General features: G+C 51.8%; 1 protein-coding gene across 2 annotated transcripts; it reads right to left on the bottom strand.

Annotated features, from left to right (window-relative positions):
- Positions 1 to 13073: 13073 nt before the first annotated feature.
- ZIC2 (Zic family member 2) lies at positions 13074 to 16919 on the bottom strand. Of its 2 annotated transcripts, XM_068526721.1 has the most exons (4): positions 15569 to 16640; positions 13618 to 13781; positions 13307 to 13445; positions 13074 to 13132 (listed from the first exon to the last, which is right to left on the bottom strand). In XM_068526721.1, exons 1-4 carry the CDS (start codon positions 16638 to 16640, stop codon positions 13074 to 13076), a joined length of 1434 nt encoding a protein of 477 aa, XP_068382822.1. The 2 variants fall into 2 exon arrangements, with proteins under 2 accessions (XP_068382822.1, XP_068382823.1); XM_068526722.1 differs by having other exon boundaries at positions 13074 to 13445; positions 15569 to 16919.
- Between the last annotated feature and the right edge of the window lie 379 nt (positions 16920 to 17298).

Here is a 17298-nt window from a genome sequence, read left to right as displayed (position 1 = left end):
GTAAGAGAATGAATACAAAAACTTAAATGATTTACTAGCCCAGATCCCAAGTTAAAGCCCAGACCTCATCTCTCCTACTGTCTTTTTTGCCAGAAGCAGTACTAACCCTCTTTCCAACAAAGAGGGTGGGAGATGCCATAGCAATGTCACAGCAGCAGCAGAAACTTTGAATATGAGGAGGCTGAGAGGAAACGACAGAAAGGTGACTCCCAAATACTGAGTTGAGTATTAACCCTGTATTATACACACTCTGCAGACCAGCTGAACTTCTTTCGTGGGCTGGACAAAGGCATTTCTAGACAGGGCTGAGTGCAGACTCAAAGTGAGTAAGCTAAGAAAGGGAAAGGGCTCCAGGAGGTGCCCAATAATCTCAGAGTAGTTTCCTTTCTACAACTCCGCAGCCAAAAATAACCCAACAGTGAAAGGGAGCTACGCCAAGTACTTCAAGTATCAGTTAAATTTCCTCCTCTTCTTTATGAATTTGTATTATTTATTAGACACTTGACACATGTTTAAACACTTACATAGCTCCTCCGTTTCAGGAAATATGGCTCGTTCAGCTGAAGGGGGAAAAAAAGCATATAACGAGGGAGTTAACAACGGCTATTTTTTTACAACATTCTTTAAAAACTGAAAAACCTCTTTAAACACCAGGAACACCTTAAATAATTCGCTCTAGGCCTGCGGCGCCCGTGATGTGGACGCTTCCCTCTCGGTTCCCTGTCTGGCCACGTGCTCACCGGATTTCGGCCCAGACGGTGGGCATGACGGGCGGCCCGTGCAGCCACGTGGGGCCTCGAGGCCTCCTCGCCGCCGTCCCCGCGTTGGGGGCCCACGGTGGGTCGGCACGCCCCGGGGAGGTCGGACCCCGGAAGGCGGGCCAGCGCCCTTTGACCTCGGACGCGCAGGACGCCAGGAGCGGGCGGAAATGGGCCCCAGGCCCGTCGCGGCCCTTCGCGGCCTGGACGCAGCGGCTCCGAGGCTGCCGGGCGGGCCTGGTGGGCGGCTGGGGGAGTCAAACGGTGCCCGAGGTGCTCTGTCGCCGGCCCTACCCCGGGGACTTGTCCGACCGCTGTGGAGGATCCGGGAGGCCACAGCCTCGGGCCCCCAGCCCCTTCTCCCTTGGCGGGCGGGAAACGGCGCCCTACGGAGAAAGGGTCCACGCAGAGGCCCTGGAGGCGCCCGTCGGCCAGCTTGGCGGACCTTTGGCCTTCGTGGCCGCTGTGGTGCGGGGGGAAGGTGAACGCGAGCTGCGTTCTCTCAAGTCCCGCGCACTCCCGTGGGGGGGGGAGGGGGAGGGGGAGGGGGAGGGGGGAGGGGGGAGGGGCGGGAATTGGGAAGCGGGGACTGAGGGCCCGGCCGGGAGGAAGGAGTGCGAAACACGGCCACCGAGTGCGTCCGGGACTGCGCCGGCTGCGGGGGCGAAGGGACGCACCTGCCTCCGCCCACCTGGGCCCCGAGGCCGCTGCCGCTGCAGAGCCATCCTCGCGGACGTCGCCGGGGACCGGTCCCCGGAACCTCGCGGCCCTCGAGTGCTCCCCTCCCTGGGGGCGACCCGAGTACCCTTGACCGAGCCCCGCTCCCCAGGGCTGAGAGAGTTTGACGCTCCCAAGGAGCGAGTCTCAATGCAGGAATTCCTCCTGCCTGGCTTCCAGAGTTGAAACCCCGGAGGCCGTCGGTTCTGCAAAGAGGAGCAGTCGGGCGCGCAAGCAGCTGATGAAAATAATTGTCCTCGCACACAACCCTGCGGCCAGGGGCGCGTGCGCGCGCGCGCGCACACGCACACGCGCGCACACACACACACACACAACTTGCCTCATCTAGCTGCCCAACCTTAGTATTCCGGGCATGCGGTTTTCAACAACTTGCTTGACACAATAACAAAGACATTTAAATGCCAGGACGCAGACTTCACTTTTTAACCTGCTGAGAGAAGCTACTTTCAAAGCTTCCCCACCGCGAATAAACTGACAAAAAATATGGGGTGCACTTATAAATTAAACACCTTACTCTGAAAGCAACGTGCGTTAATCAGGTTTCTAAGGCAATAGCCGTCTCTGTCTTTTCCTATTCACCCAAATAATGCCCCAAGAAGGAACCCCTTTACCCAAGAGAGAGCTGGGAAAAAAAAAAAAAGAATTATACCCACTGCTAGTAAAAATCATCTTAAATCAATAGAGCACCACTTGAACTTGAGTTTCCATTGTTTCACTGAATCATCAATGTTTTTAATTAAACAGCTACCCTTTCTGTTAAAACATTACATAAAAGGGTTAGGTTTCTACTTTTGTTGAGGCAGCTGGCGTTTGTTGGCTGTTGTGTTTGAGCAACAGACTGTTCAATAGAAGCGAGAAATAGCTCAACGCGCTCTTAATAGACCTGTTTCAACAATGTACCTTGAAAAGGAATACATTGTGTTATTGTGTTAGTTTGCTACAAACCTATTAAAAGAAAAATAGCATCCATCAGGTCTAACAAAACGCATTTGTATTATATGCACTTATCTGCTTCAAATACACTTCTTGGCACAATGTCTAGAATTCAACTAGATCACCAAGAGCTGGATGGAAGAACACATACCAGTTAGGTAATGATACACGGGCTAAAAATAATAATAAAGGAAGGTCTAAACAGACGGTAATTGCCACTTTTGTTTGTTTATCGTGAGAAATGCAGGCAACCCTACTTCAATTGAAAATATCTTGCAGAAGCATGGACTCCTATGACAAAAACAATTTTAAAAAAATTTCCAGCGTAGGAATATTGATTCAGATCCCATATTTGGAACGAATCTGGTACACTTTCGATAGTAATTTGTTTCAGAGAAGGATTCAGGGCAGAAGTGATGCATTTTAAAAGCAGAATTAAATAGCGCAAAGAGCTGGGTTCTTTAGGGAAATGTGTGAAACAAACAAATCGAAAGCAAGGGTTTCAGCCAAGAGGTTGGGGAGCAACGCTGTCTGGCAGTAAGAAAGGAGGTGCTTCTCGAAAGTGCTCTCTTTAAAATGATTTTTAACTTATTTTACTGTATTTTAAACACAGAACGAAACTTGAAGCAAAGAAAGAAATAGGCGGCTTTGCCACTATGGACAGAAACTATGGTATGGTTCAGGGAGGGCTGACACTTGGACCACAGATCTTCGGAAACAGAGCCGCAAATGATGAAGCTAATTTAGCTCTGAGATCCGCTTAGTGGAAAATACACCCAAAGTAGCATCTGTCAGAGGGAGACATCTTTTGCTCCCACAAAAGGCAATCGATTTCGTTTCCAACCTCAGAGTGCCCAACATTCACTTTCAAGGGCAAAAATGTTTGGGGCACGAGAGAATAGTATACCGTCTACAATTGAACTCAATTGTCCATAAAAGAGAACTTACATAGATTACAATAGCACGCTTTGAGAGATGTCTATGTTAACAAATAGATGAAACAATATTCTGCCCAATGAAGTCAATTGTGTTTTACATTTCTGAATTAGTTAATTATCAGGTGAAGATTTAGAAAAATGTCATGCTGGAACTTTAGATGACAGTTTTACCATATTGTGAAATAGCTATATTAGACTTTTCTAGAAGGCATTTGAAGTCAAATAGCTGATATGACTGCTCTCCACAGTTAAGATAATCTTTTCCTCAAGAACGGTGTGTGTATGCATGTGCTGGGAGGTAGCTGAGATGTGTTTGATGTATACTTTACGACTTTTCACTGATAATGTCTCCTCTCTAGACCAAATCAATTTTTGAATTAATTCCCTTGAATTTAAAAAATGGAAATGAAATCATAAATCTCAAATTGCATGTTATGAAATTAGTTTCTCATAAGATTGACAGAAGAGTTGACACTTTCAAGGTGAGATTTTTTTGATGTATCAAATAATCTACCAAAGATGAAAGAAGTTCACAATAAATTGGTTTGGCCATGATATGAAATATTGTTACTAAGCCTTTCTAAAAAGTCTTTGATTTTTAATTTATAACTTTTAGAAATGTTTGTGTGACAGAAGTTAAGCTATCTAGGGGAAATATTCAGTGATTTTAATTTGAAGAGACTGTTCAAACAAACAAAGAATCACCAAAGAGATCACTTGAAAACCCAGCAGAGGAAGAAATGTATTTTAGAGGAAGACTGTAATTTGATTCCTTGTTTTATTATTGGTCTTGAAAATCCTTGATTCTCCACTCTTGCAAAGAATTTTCAATAATATATGAATGCTAAATATTTTTATCTCTTTATCTAAAGTAAAAAAAAATCCAAATAGTATGTACTATAATTTGCCTCCCCTTGAAGAATAGGAAGAAGACCATATGTAGATTATGTTCTATATGCCCCCCCCCCGAAATCTCCCTCGAAAGAGACCTTTAGACTATTAATTTATTGTCACTCATATCTAGAAAAGTTTTAACCAGTCAAATCTTTTTAAAAAATCTTTACTGCCATTCATCCTAAGCAGCATCTAATTTGAAAGATTCTGTAAAGTATAAGTTTCAAAGGATCTTCTCTTTTCAGTTTCTCGGTCTGCCTTAGGTAGGTAAATGAATATCATTTCAGATTTCCTTTTAGTTTCTCTTGCCCTTTAGCTCAGAAGTATGGGAAGTAAGAGAGGTTAATATTTTTTAAACATTTCTGCCACACGGAATTATTTCAATGCCATTCTCTAGTGTTGTGTCTGAAAAACGGGTGGCCGAGCCCGCTGCCTGCAGCGCCAGACATTCAGCCGGATCCACCCCTGGGCACAGTCGTCAGAGGGAAAAGATTCAGCTTCCAAACTTGATTAAAAACAGCCTAACAGTCTCTGCCCCGCTAAAGAACTGTGAGGCTTGAGAAGCTGAGTAAACTGCCTAGGAGCAGAGGTGGCTGAGGTCTAGATCCCTTTCAGATGGTTATTGAGAGAAGCTCAAAAAAAAAAAAAGCAGTAGATCAGTAGATAGTGGGCTGCAGAAGGACAACTTGTCCTCCTAGATCCGAAGTTGAAATCGACTTTACACAATTTAGGTGCTGACAAAGAGCGATTCTACCTTGTAATGTTTCACCTTAATTTGAAGGGAGAAAGGAAACACATGCACATACCAAAGACCTACTGAGATGCTGGGGAAATGTTAACCTGTTTCTGAGCTACTTTTTTTTTTTTTTTTTTTGCTTCCTTTTGGCAAATACTTCAAAATATCCTTCTCCCCCTGAAGATATATTCTGTGGGATACAATTAAAAGAAAAATACCAAGATGGAAAACTGAAAGAGAAATGAGGAGTGTATAGGTTGGTGAATAAAATAGATGTCTGTCAGCATCTTCTTAAGAATATGTTGTCCTCGTTGTTTTTGCATGTGACATTTTTACAGTGAAGAACTAAAGACATCCAAACAGGAGTCCAAATATCAAGAGAAGTGGGAGGTTTCCTGATGTGTTTCAATAGTAAAATGAAAATTGTGTCTGTGTGTGCCTACGTGTTCTCCTTCGATTTGAAATTTTATTCCAGAACGTGGTGCAATTTGTTACTTTTTTTTTTTTTTTTGTGGGCACAGGAGGAGGAAAATATGATACATTTGGGGATTTTTCAGTAGTGCTGTGTTTAGTTTTAATTTTCCTGTATTTTAAAATAAACACTTTGACCAAAGCATGTTTGATCTCTGCAAGAAGGAAATATACATTGTGAAGGAATGTGCAGCGGTTGGGTATGAAAATGGGGTTGTGACTCACAGCTGCAGGCAGAAAAAAAAGGCGTCATGGTGTCAGCCAGAGGTGTTCAGTCTAATAATTCAAGCTGTAAACTGTATCCCCTAAAATTACCTACATAATAAATCATTGTGTGAAGAAAAAAAAGTTTGGACTGAAAAGTGTAAGTGAAACAGAATCCTCAGGAGACTTCAATGCTGGGACCTATTGGCAATGATGTGAAATATGGGTTTATTTTGTCCAAAACTTTAAGAATCAGAACAATACTGGAAATTATTCTAGTAGAGCTGATTTTTTTTCTTTTTGCCTTGGGTTTCAACACATTTTTACATAGTCTGTTACAGAAATGGGTTGCACTTTTTCTCCTCTCCTGATCACACAGCCAAAGCTGCTTTATGGGATTTCCAGTCAATTTATACAGCTTCAAGAGAAAACTCAATTCAAGAACGGCTTTATTTTCAGAAAAATAGTATTACTAAGTTATCAAATACATATCAAGAATGGAGGCAGAAATCTTTCTGGAAATTACCTTAGGTTCCTGTCTCAGATTTCACTGTTGCTTATAGGTAGCAAATAAAATATCACTTTTATGTAATCTGGTCAATTCACTTGCCTAGGAGTTCACTGCAAATTGAAACACTTAGGCACTGTGGTTGGGAAAGCCAGTGTCAAATTCTGGAGACTTGAGAAACGGGAAACTTTGGGATGGAATGCACCCGTTTGGAGTAAAAAGGAGCTCAGTGCCTGGAGAAAAGACGCAATTGTCAAGAGGAAGTTTAAAGGCCAAGGACAGACGAAGTCTTTGAAACAATGAGGGTGAGGAAGTCAAGAAGCAGACTCACCAAAACCACATTGAAACAATTTATTTTATAGTCTCCCCTACATTTCCAGAATTAGTGAGCAGAGAAGCGCCACACTGGGAACGTGAGCTGTGAGCTCTAGCGTGCACACCGGCCCTGCGAGAGGGAGAAAGTCAAGTTGACACGGGTCTCTTTCGCCTGGGCATTTCAAATGAAAATATAAGGAGGAGGGCGGAGAGAGAAGGAAACAAAACGAAGCTCGAAAATACTGACTCCGAAGTCTGCAATAAAGATTAACTGGAAAAAAAGGAAGTCCATAGCAATTAAAACTCCTACCCCGGCTCATTAGTATTCATGACCTTATGTCCAGCTTTTCTGTTTATCTTTCTCCCAGGATCAATATCGAAGCAGCGTGGGCCTGGGAGGAGCCCAAGCCGGGCCCCGCGTGCGCCCGACCTTTCGCGCCCTCCCTACAGGTCAAAGCATCTTCAGAACCGCCCGGCCAACGCCCGCGCCCATGCTCATTAAAGCCACCATTCATCTGCCAGCGGGGAGAGGGAGGGGGAACAGGCCCGGGGCAGTGGTGGGGGGTGGAATGGGCAAACAGACCCAACTGACTCCAAAGAGTTTCGAGAAACCGCACGCGGCCACACCAACCACCGTGGGCCCAGTGGGCCAGGAGTAAGAAAAGAAAAAGGATGAGCCGCGGCTGCAGCAAGAGTCCCAGCGCGGCTTCTGGCCAGGCCCTTGCTGGCTCGGCCTGGTTCCAGACCCCAGATTTTGTTAGGGGGAGGCAACATATAAGAGCCACCTTCATGTCCCCCCCCACAAAGAGAACCCCACGCCCTTCCCAGCCCAAAGTGGTCTGGAGCCTCCCCAGGCTTCCGCCGACGTCTGAGAAGCCACCCAGTGTCAGAGCCTTAACTACAACTGTTATCTTTGAAACTATTTATTATTATTTTTTATTATTATTATTATTATTATTATTATTATTATTATTATTATTATTATTATTATTATTTCTATCCCCCACCTTCTCTAGGGGCGCTGCGCTCCGCAGGACCACCGGCTTGGCCTCAGGGACAGAAAAAAAAACTGGCTTCGGAGGTTAGGCAAGGGAGAGGCTGAGGCAGGGGTTGGAGAGGTGCGGTGTGTGCGTGCCGGGGGACAGTCAGCTCCTCCTGGTTTAACTGAGAGATGCGGCGCGACCTCCACCCACCCGCACCCGGGGGTCAGAGGGTGCGCGGGCAGGCCGGACGGTCTGGCCCATCACGTTCCCAGGGAAGTGGGCCTGAGGGACCCCCGACTGTGGGTAGCTCCCACCCAACTTCGTTTCACGCTGGTGGCCACCTGCCCCAAATCTCTGCGGCTCAGGTCCACCCCACCCACGCGAGCCCGTGGCTGGGGGATGCCGGAGGAGGTGAACATGTGTATGTGTGTGTGACTCGGTCTGTGTGTGTGTGCACGCACGCGAGGGAAGAGGCGTCCCCAGCTCCCGCCTGGCGGCTGCGCTGAACCTCATCCCGAATAAGGGGCAGGCGGGATGCCAGATGCGGGGCGAGGGCGGGACGCAGGGCTGGAGACGAAGCGAAGTGTCACCTCTTCAAAAGCTCGTCGGCCCCTGGGAACAAAAGGGAAACTTGGGAGGGCGAAGAGGGAGCCCCGGCACGGACCTTTCCCCGACAGGGCCCGGGGGGGCGGGGCGGGAGTGGGAGGACCCGAGCCCCACGTACCCCGCCCGAGATCTGGGTTGTGGCCGCGCAGGGGCGGGGCGGGGCGTGGACGCTGCGGCCCCAGTCGCCCCACAGCCTTGACCGTGAACTCGAATCCTCTGGCTGCCCTGGTTATGGTTTACAGGAGCTCTCATTGGTAACACCCCGTTCAGATTGCCAGCGCTGCCTTTTCGTTCTCAGGCGCCCAGCTGGTCGGGCCTGAGGGTTTATGCCAGATCACCCGATTCAGTCTGGAAGGATCTGGATTCTTCCCTAAAATAAAAACCCAGCAGCAATCTGTTGGAGGCCCGCGGTGGGGTTGGGGGTAGAGAAGAGGGCGACATTTCTCAGGCCCTGTTCTGAGCTGCCAGTTAAAAATAGAACCCATTCATTGCGGTCTGCTGGGGGTAGCAGTGGGCCGAGGCGCTGCAAGTTTCTGTGGAAGGAGAGCGATATCAGACTGTAATCAATCAATCCACAAGTCTTTCTTTATTGAACGCCTACTTTGGATCCCGAGGGTCGCTTTCCGGGCCACGTGTCCGTTTAAGTGAAAACGCATCCAGTGGTTCAGCCAAGTCTTGGTGGGATGTTATTCTGAGGCCTTTATTTCTTAGCTCTTGGTCGCAGGCCTAGCGCTCCCTTTGGGTTATTTCGGTGGCGTTATGTGGGGGAAGGTAGGACCCGAGTCCCTAGTGAATAGTCGGTGGGTCCCCTCGAGTCCCACCATGCCACCGGTGCGCTCACCAGGGACCTACCAGAATCCCCTCCCCACCCCACTCCTGCCGACCTGGGCGGGCAACCGGTCGCCTGGAAAGCCCAGGCCTTCCTAGCCAACCCCAGGTTGCAAGAGAACAGCGGGGAGCACAGGGAAACCCGAACCTCCGGTCCAGCCTATGATCTGCCCTTGATCTCAGAGTTTTGCGCGGAAAATACACCACTCGAGACTGAAAACATCCGTCTGAAAAAGAGACAAAGGGACCAGGGGGTGGGGAGGAGGAGGAAGAGAGAAGATGCCAGCAGAAAGGAAAGGGGCTGGGACAGCGTGGGATAGCGGGGTGCTGGGCCTGTGACCTGTTTCCTTTCTGCGCGTCCCGACGGGCCTCTGCCCTAGCAGCCTCCCCTTGCTCGCGCCCGGAGCAGAACCGAGCCTCTGCTCCCGGAGTGACCTTCTCCCCCGCCTGCCCGGGGCTTCAGGGGACACCACTGAACCGGGAGATACTGATACCGATGCTAGTTATCATTGTGGTCATTAATAATGCAGTGAGGATCACGATAATTAATAATAATAATAATGATGGGCCTCCCGAGGGGGCTCCAGCTGCCTCCAGATAAAGCGACTCTCGCGTTGAGGGGAGTTATTTGGTGGTGGATGGAGCGGAGCGGAAAGGGAGCGAGCTTGCGAGTTCTGAAGTTCAAGTTGACAGCGTTGACCTGCAGGAACAGTCTCCCGGCCCGGCAGTCGGCCTCCCTGCGGGCGGCGAACCACAGCGCAGCTCTGGATCCCCTGAGGGAGGCGGAAACTGGCCTCAGTTTGGTGGTTCTGGAGGCAAGGCAGGGGCAGGTTAGATTCGGGTCCCTATAGGCGGGGGAGGGGAGACGCCTGCACCGCCCACTCCCAGGCCCAGGTACCTCGAGGCCGCGCGGGACCTTGGGCCGCCTGCCTCCCCGCGCGCGTCTAAGTTGAGGCGTCCTGACATCTCTGATGCTCTCACACCTTCGCCATCTCCCTCTCCCCCATCCTGTCTCCGGGAACGCGCAGGGCCGAAGTGAAAGGCGGAGACCGGGCCACACGGTCAGGTCCGTGACTTGTTTGGACAAAGCGGCGGGACGCAAGGGCTGCAGAACGGGGAGAGATTTCCCTGCAAAGCTGCTCCCACCCGCCCCCTCACACCCTGGGGTGGCCTAGGAGGCCGCTCCCGGGCTGTAGGCCCCCTCACGCCAGGCCCCTTCCCCGTTTTATTTCCTGCTCACAACCAGGAGCAGCGCCCCCGGACCTAAAAGGCCCCCGGCAGCTCTCCGACGTTCACATCTGGAAAGCGATCCCGCCGACGCAAGGCTGTGACAGCGTCCTCTTCTTGCAGCCTGCCTTCTTCCCCCAAATGAGAAGAAAAGCCCCCAGGCCTTGAGTTGATACTAAAATCACACCCCCACCCCCCACCCCACGCTTCTGATCTTCTCCTTGGGTTCGGGAGGTTGTCTCAAAGCCAATAATTTCCACCAAAAAAAAAAAAAAGTTTAAAACATTTAGAATAGACCATCTCATTCTTGCACAGGTTATGTCAAACATTTAATCAGATTCCTGCGCCCTCTCCCCCGGGGGCGGGGGACGTTGGAAAACTGTACACGTTTTCCTCACAGCTTATAATGTGTTCATTTAAATCTCCCAAGGATCAGTAACATATGCCACTTATTTGAATAATTTTCCTTAATATTATTAGGGGTTATAAATTTGATTTTAATAAGGGATTGATTGCTTCAGGAGCTGGCGCTTAGGCAGTTCGCTGGACCGCTGGGGAGGGCTGGCCCAGCGGCGAATGTCACCCTCTGGGACACACGCACAGCCCCCAAGCTAAAGTCTTTCCCTCCCCATTGAATGGGTAGCATGGCCTCCGGGAGGTCAGGGTTGCCCTTCTCCCCAAGCAGCCCTCCAGCCTAGCCTGCCGGTCCCTGCGGCTCAGTCCAGGGCCAGAGGGGAAGGAGAGAAGCGCCGGCCGCCGCAGCCAGTCGCGCCATCGGCCTCCGCCAGGAGAGCCCTGCACGCCGCTAGGCAGTCCTATGGGGGTGTCGCCGCTGACGTCCAAACCTTTTCACCACTGGGGGGTGACTCCGGGACTGCCAGGGCCTCTCTGAGCAACACCGGTACTCAGGAAGTTCTGGAAATGTCTTGATGGCTCAGGGATTTAAAAACAAATTCCCTCATTCCTACCCTTTGATTATTAAAATTATTTTCCCTTTCTTCCTTAGAGCATCTTGTTTGAAAACTCTGTTAAACTCTTGCAGGGTAGGGGAGTGAGGCTGCAAACCTTAGAGAAAGCTGGTGGTCCGTCCCTTGCCTCACTCACTTCCACCTGGCCATTTTCGTCTTTGTAGCTTATTCTATTTGATTTCACTGAATTCTTGAAGAGGTTCTCTTTTCATTTGGGGCCGATGGTTTGTTGCTTTCCTAAATCAAAATGCAGTCTATTTGTCACCTTCCTCCCTTGAACATCGTGCTTATTGGTGAGCAGCGGCTGGGCAGATAAGCAGAATTTCTTGAGCAAGCTCTCTGTTTAAAATTTCAAGAAAAAAACTTTTAGTAGAAAGGGGCCCTTAAACTATAATCATTGAGCCAAGTTCAAAAACAAAGTACTCAGCTCAGTTTTAAACGTGCAATTAAAAATAACTGTACCTCAGCTTTTCAGAGGGAGGGAAAGGAAAGGGGGCAGGGAAGAGGGAAAACAAAGAATAAGGAAATGTTTAGTGCTCTTAAATCCAGTCCAAATAGCTGAAAGAAAGGCATTCCCTCAGATAATGGAGCCATTAGAAACCCTGAAGGTTCCTGCCGCCATTCCTTACAGGGGATTTCCAAAAATTTAATTCACTCTCAGCTACGACACAAAGGACAGAGAAAATAATTTTGAGACTTTCTGCCAAAGGGGTAGTTTGGCCCAGTTTCTAGCATACACCTTCCTCCCCAGAATGCGAGGTGGTGCCTCCCATTCAATCAGGCAGCTGATCCAGACCCATGTCAGTCCTCAGCTGCCTCCCCCCCCCATTTCCTTGAATAAGTTTGCTAGAAAAAAATAGTATGTTCATGCAGTTTCAACACATTTTATTATATTTCTGTATGCATTACTCTCAAAACATATCACAAGAAATGATCAAACCACTTAAAACCTTCAAATAAAAAATCTGAAACAGTTTATGCCCACAATTGTACATATTTATAGTTAAGAAACATTCTTTATAAATATTGTTTCCTCTGTAGCAAGTTAATACCATAATTTAATTACAAATGGATAAATATGGTAACGGGTATTTACAGAAGGAAGGGTGTTATTACGGAAAAAACTAACGGCACGACGTTTATTCCCACCCCCCCACCAAAATCTTTCATACAGGAACTAACAAATTGAACTTGCAAACGCACTAAAACATCACATGTAAACCCAGCTAACAGAAAAATACATTCACAAGCGTTGGTGGTGGTGATGTGTGTGTGAGTGCTGTGGATCAGCATGTTGAAGAAACAGAAGGGAGACTTTGGCACGGCTTGTTTTTTCCAGTCTATAGTTGCATGAAGTTTACAATCAAGTTGCCTCATAAAAAGGAACACAATATTCAATACCACAATACAAAATAAACCATTTTCTTTCACATTACTTAAAAAGAAACCGGGGAAACTAAAAAAGAGAAAAGAAAAAGCCCATCACTTGGGGAAGGGAAGGGAAGAAAGGCAGGAGGAACGCAATCCAGAGAATTACAAATGGACAAACTTCTATACACCAAGAAGCCATTAAAACCACCTTGGAGAAGGAAGGAGGAGCCCGCTATGTACACGGTTTGTCAGAAGCCTGGGAAAGGGGTGGGGAAGGAAAGCGCGCATGAGGGAAGGCATGGGGGGTTTGGTTCAATTTTTTTATGGGTTTTTTTATTTTTTATTTCTTATTTTATATTTTTAGCTTCAGAGACTCCGGAAGGGATCTTTTTGCTTTTCATGCCTAGATTAGATTTAGAAAAAAAAAAACAAAAAAAAACTTTAAAAAATCCTTCTGCTGGTAAAATCGTTTTCATCATCATAAAAATCAGATTCATAATTTTAACAACACGGTCACAGGGTGCCCTGGGCGCTCGCCACCGGAGGGTCGCCGCGCCAGGGTGGGGACCGGGAGAGGGAGAGAGGCCCCGGCCTCTCACACGTACCATTCATTGAAGTTGGAGGAGAGGCCGCTGTGGCCTCCGGCCGTCCCACTGCCCCCGCCAGAGCCGCCGCCGCCGCCGCCCCCGCCCGCCCCGCCGCCGCCTCCGCTGCCCGCGCCGCCGCCGCCGCCTCCACCGGAGCCTCCGCCCGCGCTGCCGCCGCCCGAGCCTCCGCCCCGATGCACCGCGGACACCGCCGCCGCCGCTGCCGCTGCCGCCGCCGCAGCCGCTGCCGCCGCCGGGGAGAGGTTGGAGCTGCTCTGGGGCTCGGCGCTGGGGGACACCAGCCCCGGGGGCGTGGACGACTCGTAGCCGGAGCTGGCGGCAGGGGAGGACTCGGAGCCCTGCGGGGAGGACTCATGGACCTTCAAGACAAAAGCCGGGAGGGGAGACCAAAGGGGACTGGGTGTGAGTGCAGCTGCTGTGGGGCCGGGCCTCCGGGAGGAGCACCCCCAGAAATGCCCCCCCGCGGCCCCGGGGAACCCTCGCCTTCCCGGGCCGACCACCTCGCCCTCCTCCCGGCCTCCCCGGTGGTACCTTCATGTGTTTCCGCAGCGAGCTGGGGTGCGTGTAGGACTTGTCGCACATCTTGCACAGATAGGGCTTATCGGAGGTGTGGACGTGCATATGCTTCTTCCTGTCGCTGCTGTTGGCGAAGCGCCGGTCGCAGCCCTCGAACTCACACTGGAAAGGCTTCTCCCCTGTGGACACGAACATGGGCGCTTGCTGCCGACGCCCAGAGCCCCCCCCCCGGGACCCCCACCCACCCCGGAGGGGGCCAGGCCTCCGGGAGGAGGAAAGAGGGGCGATAAGGGCCTGGCTTCCTTAAACAAGGCGGATCCCTTCTGTGGCAGAACCAAGACGAAATTAACTGCCTTCCCACCTGACAGTCGTGCTCATTAATTTCGCATTTTACTTTTCTTCCAGGCTGACCCGCATTTCCTCAAATTTATGACGAGTGTGGGGTAGCACCCCACCCCTGCCTGCCTTTCTATAGGGCTTCTTGGATTCGCAGCTTCTAACGAGTTGGTCTCGCCCTGGAGAAGCTGTTATTATGACAAAATATTTGGGGCATTATCAGAATCACACAGGCTGCTGGGCTGCTGTCGGCTTCTCTCTGGGGCCAGTAGGCAATTACGTTTGGAGTTGCTGTGTGTTGTTTGGGGACTGTGCTGTGGATAGCGACTGAGCCAGTATTTTTCGTCCAAAATTCTGCAAATTGAATTAACCATAATTCTAGGCTCACTTCCAGTCTTTTTAAAGAGAAGTTGGGAAAGAGATAAATATCAGACGTACGGCAGCACCTGGCGATTGCAGAGAGGCACAGGCTGGGCTGTGGGTGTGGGGGGATCAGCAAACGCTTTCAGAATCTCCCTGTTTAATTTTCTGGCGGTCCCTGCATCCTGTTGCCAGAATTCCAAATGCTTGGAGTCATTTAGAGGTGTGAGAACTCAAACATTGTTCCACTTGGAAAGGGGACCATTTAACGTTAAATTCCATTAGCACCTAAATTGTTTTTTAAAGACATCCGCTCAGACGCAGGACTCGAAAGCGAGCATTTCATGCAAATAGATTTCTCAAATTTTAAACCTTGTTAAAAGCTTGTCTCGCACCTCGGCTCCCTCCCTTCCCGGAAGAGAACAATAGGCCGCTGGCGCATCCCCACTTCGGAGTAAATATTGACGGGGGAAGTTGCTAAAACATTTGGCTTTCTTTTAGGAAATCGTCTGGCACGATTTCGGCTGGGACCTGGTCATAGATGAATAATCTATGAGGCGAGAGGCGCGTTCTTTCTCGGCTCCCTCTTCTCACGCGATTGCCCCGCGGGGCCTCGCTGCCCCGGGCTCTTGCTGACCCGGTTGTCGGTCCAAGTTTGGAATCGCAAACCCTCTGGTGCCCATTAGATTATTTCACAAATTGCTGCGAACCCACCGTAAAGCCCCGCGACCCACCTCGAGATGGGCTTTAAAAACGAGAAACGCTTTACAGCTTCGGCTCACACCAGACTCATTTTTAATGGGAAACAGTCCGGGTAAGGACGTTTGGACCCCGAGTAAAAGAAGTGGGAAAACACACAAACCACTCAAACGCAGACACACACCCGGAGCAGAAAAGCACATTCAGACAAGCTGGCAGAATCCTCTCTAGGCTCGATTCCCGGGCACCAAGTTGGAGAGCAGTTTTATTTTGTGCGTTCTATTTAGGACGGAAATTATTAACCGGGGCCGAGCAGACGAAGCAACTGCATCACCCAAAGCATACCTTTGATGTTACCGTGATCATTTAAAACTCAATTTCCGCACATGGAAAAACCCAACCCAATAATATTCTTTCATTCTCCAACAAAAACAAGCTGCTGGCTCTCTCGCACACACAAAAACATCTCCCATCCCAGGGCAGGGGCTGGCGGTCGGCGCGTTTCTCCCAGCCAACCAACCACGGCCTCTCTTCCCCTCTGCGCCCCGTCCCTGTCCCGACCCCTGGTTACCTGTGTGGGTCCTTTTGTGGATCTTGAGGTTCTCGGAGCGCGCGAAGACCTTGCCGCAGCCCGGGAAGGGGCAGGGGAAGGGCTTCTCGCCGGTGTGCACGCGGATGTGGTTGACCAGTTTGTATTTGGCCTTGAAGGGCTTGCCCTCGCGCGGACACTCTTCCCAGAAGCAGACGTGGTTGCTCTGCTCCGGGCCGCCGACGTGCTCCACGGAGACGTGGGTCACCAGCTCGTGCATGGTGCTGAAAGTTTTGTTGCAGCTCTTCTTGGGGTTGCTCAGCTGCTCCGGGTCGATCCACTTGCAGATGAGCTCCTGCTTGATGCACTGCTGTCGCATGTAGCGGAAAAAGGCACCAGGGTGGTGGTGGTGGTGATGGTGGTGGGCGGCGGCCGCTGCCATGTTCATACCCATGTTCATATTCATGGGGCCGTATTGGTTGTGGAGCTGCGCCGCCGAGTAGGGGTCGGTCCGCGGGCTGGCCACCTGGCGGTACTGATCCGAGCGCCCGAACACCTCGCCGGGCAGTCCGAGGCGCATCTGCCCGTTGAGCACATTCTGCGAGCCGTGCGGCCCGTGCTGCTCCGGGAGGCCGGGAAAGAGGAGGTGGCCCTGCGCGTCCGAGTGCGCGTGGTGCAGGCCGCCAGCTCCCGGCCCGAACAGCCCATGCTGCCCGCCGCCCGGCGCCGAGTCGCCGAAGCCGCGGCTGCGGAACAGGAAGTCCCGGGTGGAGTTGAAGGGCGGCCCAGAGTAGGAGCCGACATGCGCGGCATGGGGCCCGAGCGCGGCGGCGGCCGCGGCGGCCGCGGCGGAGCCGGGGTAGGCGCCGGGGCCCTGCGACGTGAACGCCGAGCTCTGGCCGGGGGACAACTCGTGCGCGCCCGGGTTGAGCTTGAAGGCGCCCATGTGCGCGGCCGCCGAGTCCACGAAGCCGTTCTGCGCCGCCGCCAAGCTCAGTTCGCGGTCCTGCATCTCCGCGGCCGCCGCCGCCGCCGCGGCGGCCGAGTGGTGATGGTGGCGCGCGAAGCTGCCCACCCCGATGGCCGGGAACTGCGGCCCCGCATCCAGGAGCATGGCCAGCGCGTCTGCCCTCCCCGCCGGCCCCGGCGAGCCCCGCGCCTCCTCGGCTCCAACTCCCACCCCGCGCGCAGTACGTTCAGCGGCCGCCCAGCTCCGAGCGCAGGCGGCGGAGGTGGTGGCGGCTTCAGCCCCGGGAGCCGCGCTCTTGCGCCCGCCGCCTCCGCCGCCGCCTGGATCTGCCTCGGGCGGCCAGGCGCGGAGCGAAAGCGCGGAGAGGAAGAGGAGGAGGCGGCGGCGGCGGAGGCGCGGGAGGAGGAGGAGGAGGTGGTGGAGAAGAGTCCAAAGCCAGGCGGAGAACCAAAGTGTATTAAAGGAGCTGCGGCGGGGGCGGGCAGGGCAGGGGAGGGCGGGCGGGAGGAGGGAGCGGGAGGGAGGTGTGGGGAACTGAGCGGAGAGGGGGGTCGACGGGGGGGCGAACGCAGCGCAGCGGCCCCCACCCCTGCGCGCACTCGCGCGCGCACGCACTCACTCGCTCGCACGCCCGGCGGCCCCGGGGTCCGGCAGCGCCAAGCCGCGCCTGCAGAATGAAATCACAGCAGCCGCGGGACCAAGGTGCCGGACTGCGGCGGCCGTGCGCGGGCCAGGCAGGCTGGCGAGGCGAGGACCGAGGCGACCTCCGCGCTCGGCGCCCCGGCCCGGCGCGCCCGCGGCT

Source organism: Eschrichtius robustus, chromosome 18, assembly GCF_028021215.1.
Source record: "Eschrichtius robustus isolate mEscRob2 chromosome 18, mEscRob2.pri, whole genome shotgun sequence".
Taxonomy (NCBI): Eukaryota; Metazoa; Chordata; class Mammalia; order Artiodactyla; family Eschrichtiidae; genus Eschrichtius; species Eschrichtius robustus.
The sequence above is the reverse complement of the archived record's forward strand: the minus strand, read 5'-3'. Positions and strand labels throughout refer to the sequence as shown.

Bases quoted from the DNA above. Each gene is read 5' to 3' on its own strand.
- ZIC2 (XM_068526722.1), bottom strand. From the start codon at position 16,640: ATGCTCCTGGATGCGGGGCCGCAGTTCCCGGCCATCGGGGTGGGCAGC. The intron at 13,782-15,568 runs GTAACCAGGGGT...TCGTGTCCACAG, and splicing joins CCACAAAAGGACCCACACAG to GGGAGAAGCCTTTCCAGTGT. The intron at 13,446-13,617 runs GTACCACCGGGG...TTTGTCTTGAAG, and splicing joins CGCTGCGGAAACACATGAAG to GTCCATGAGTCCTCCCCGCA.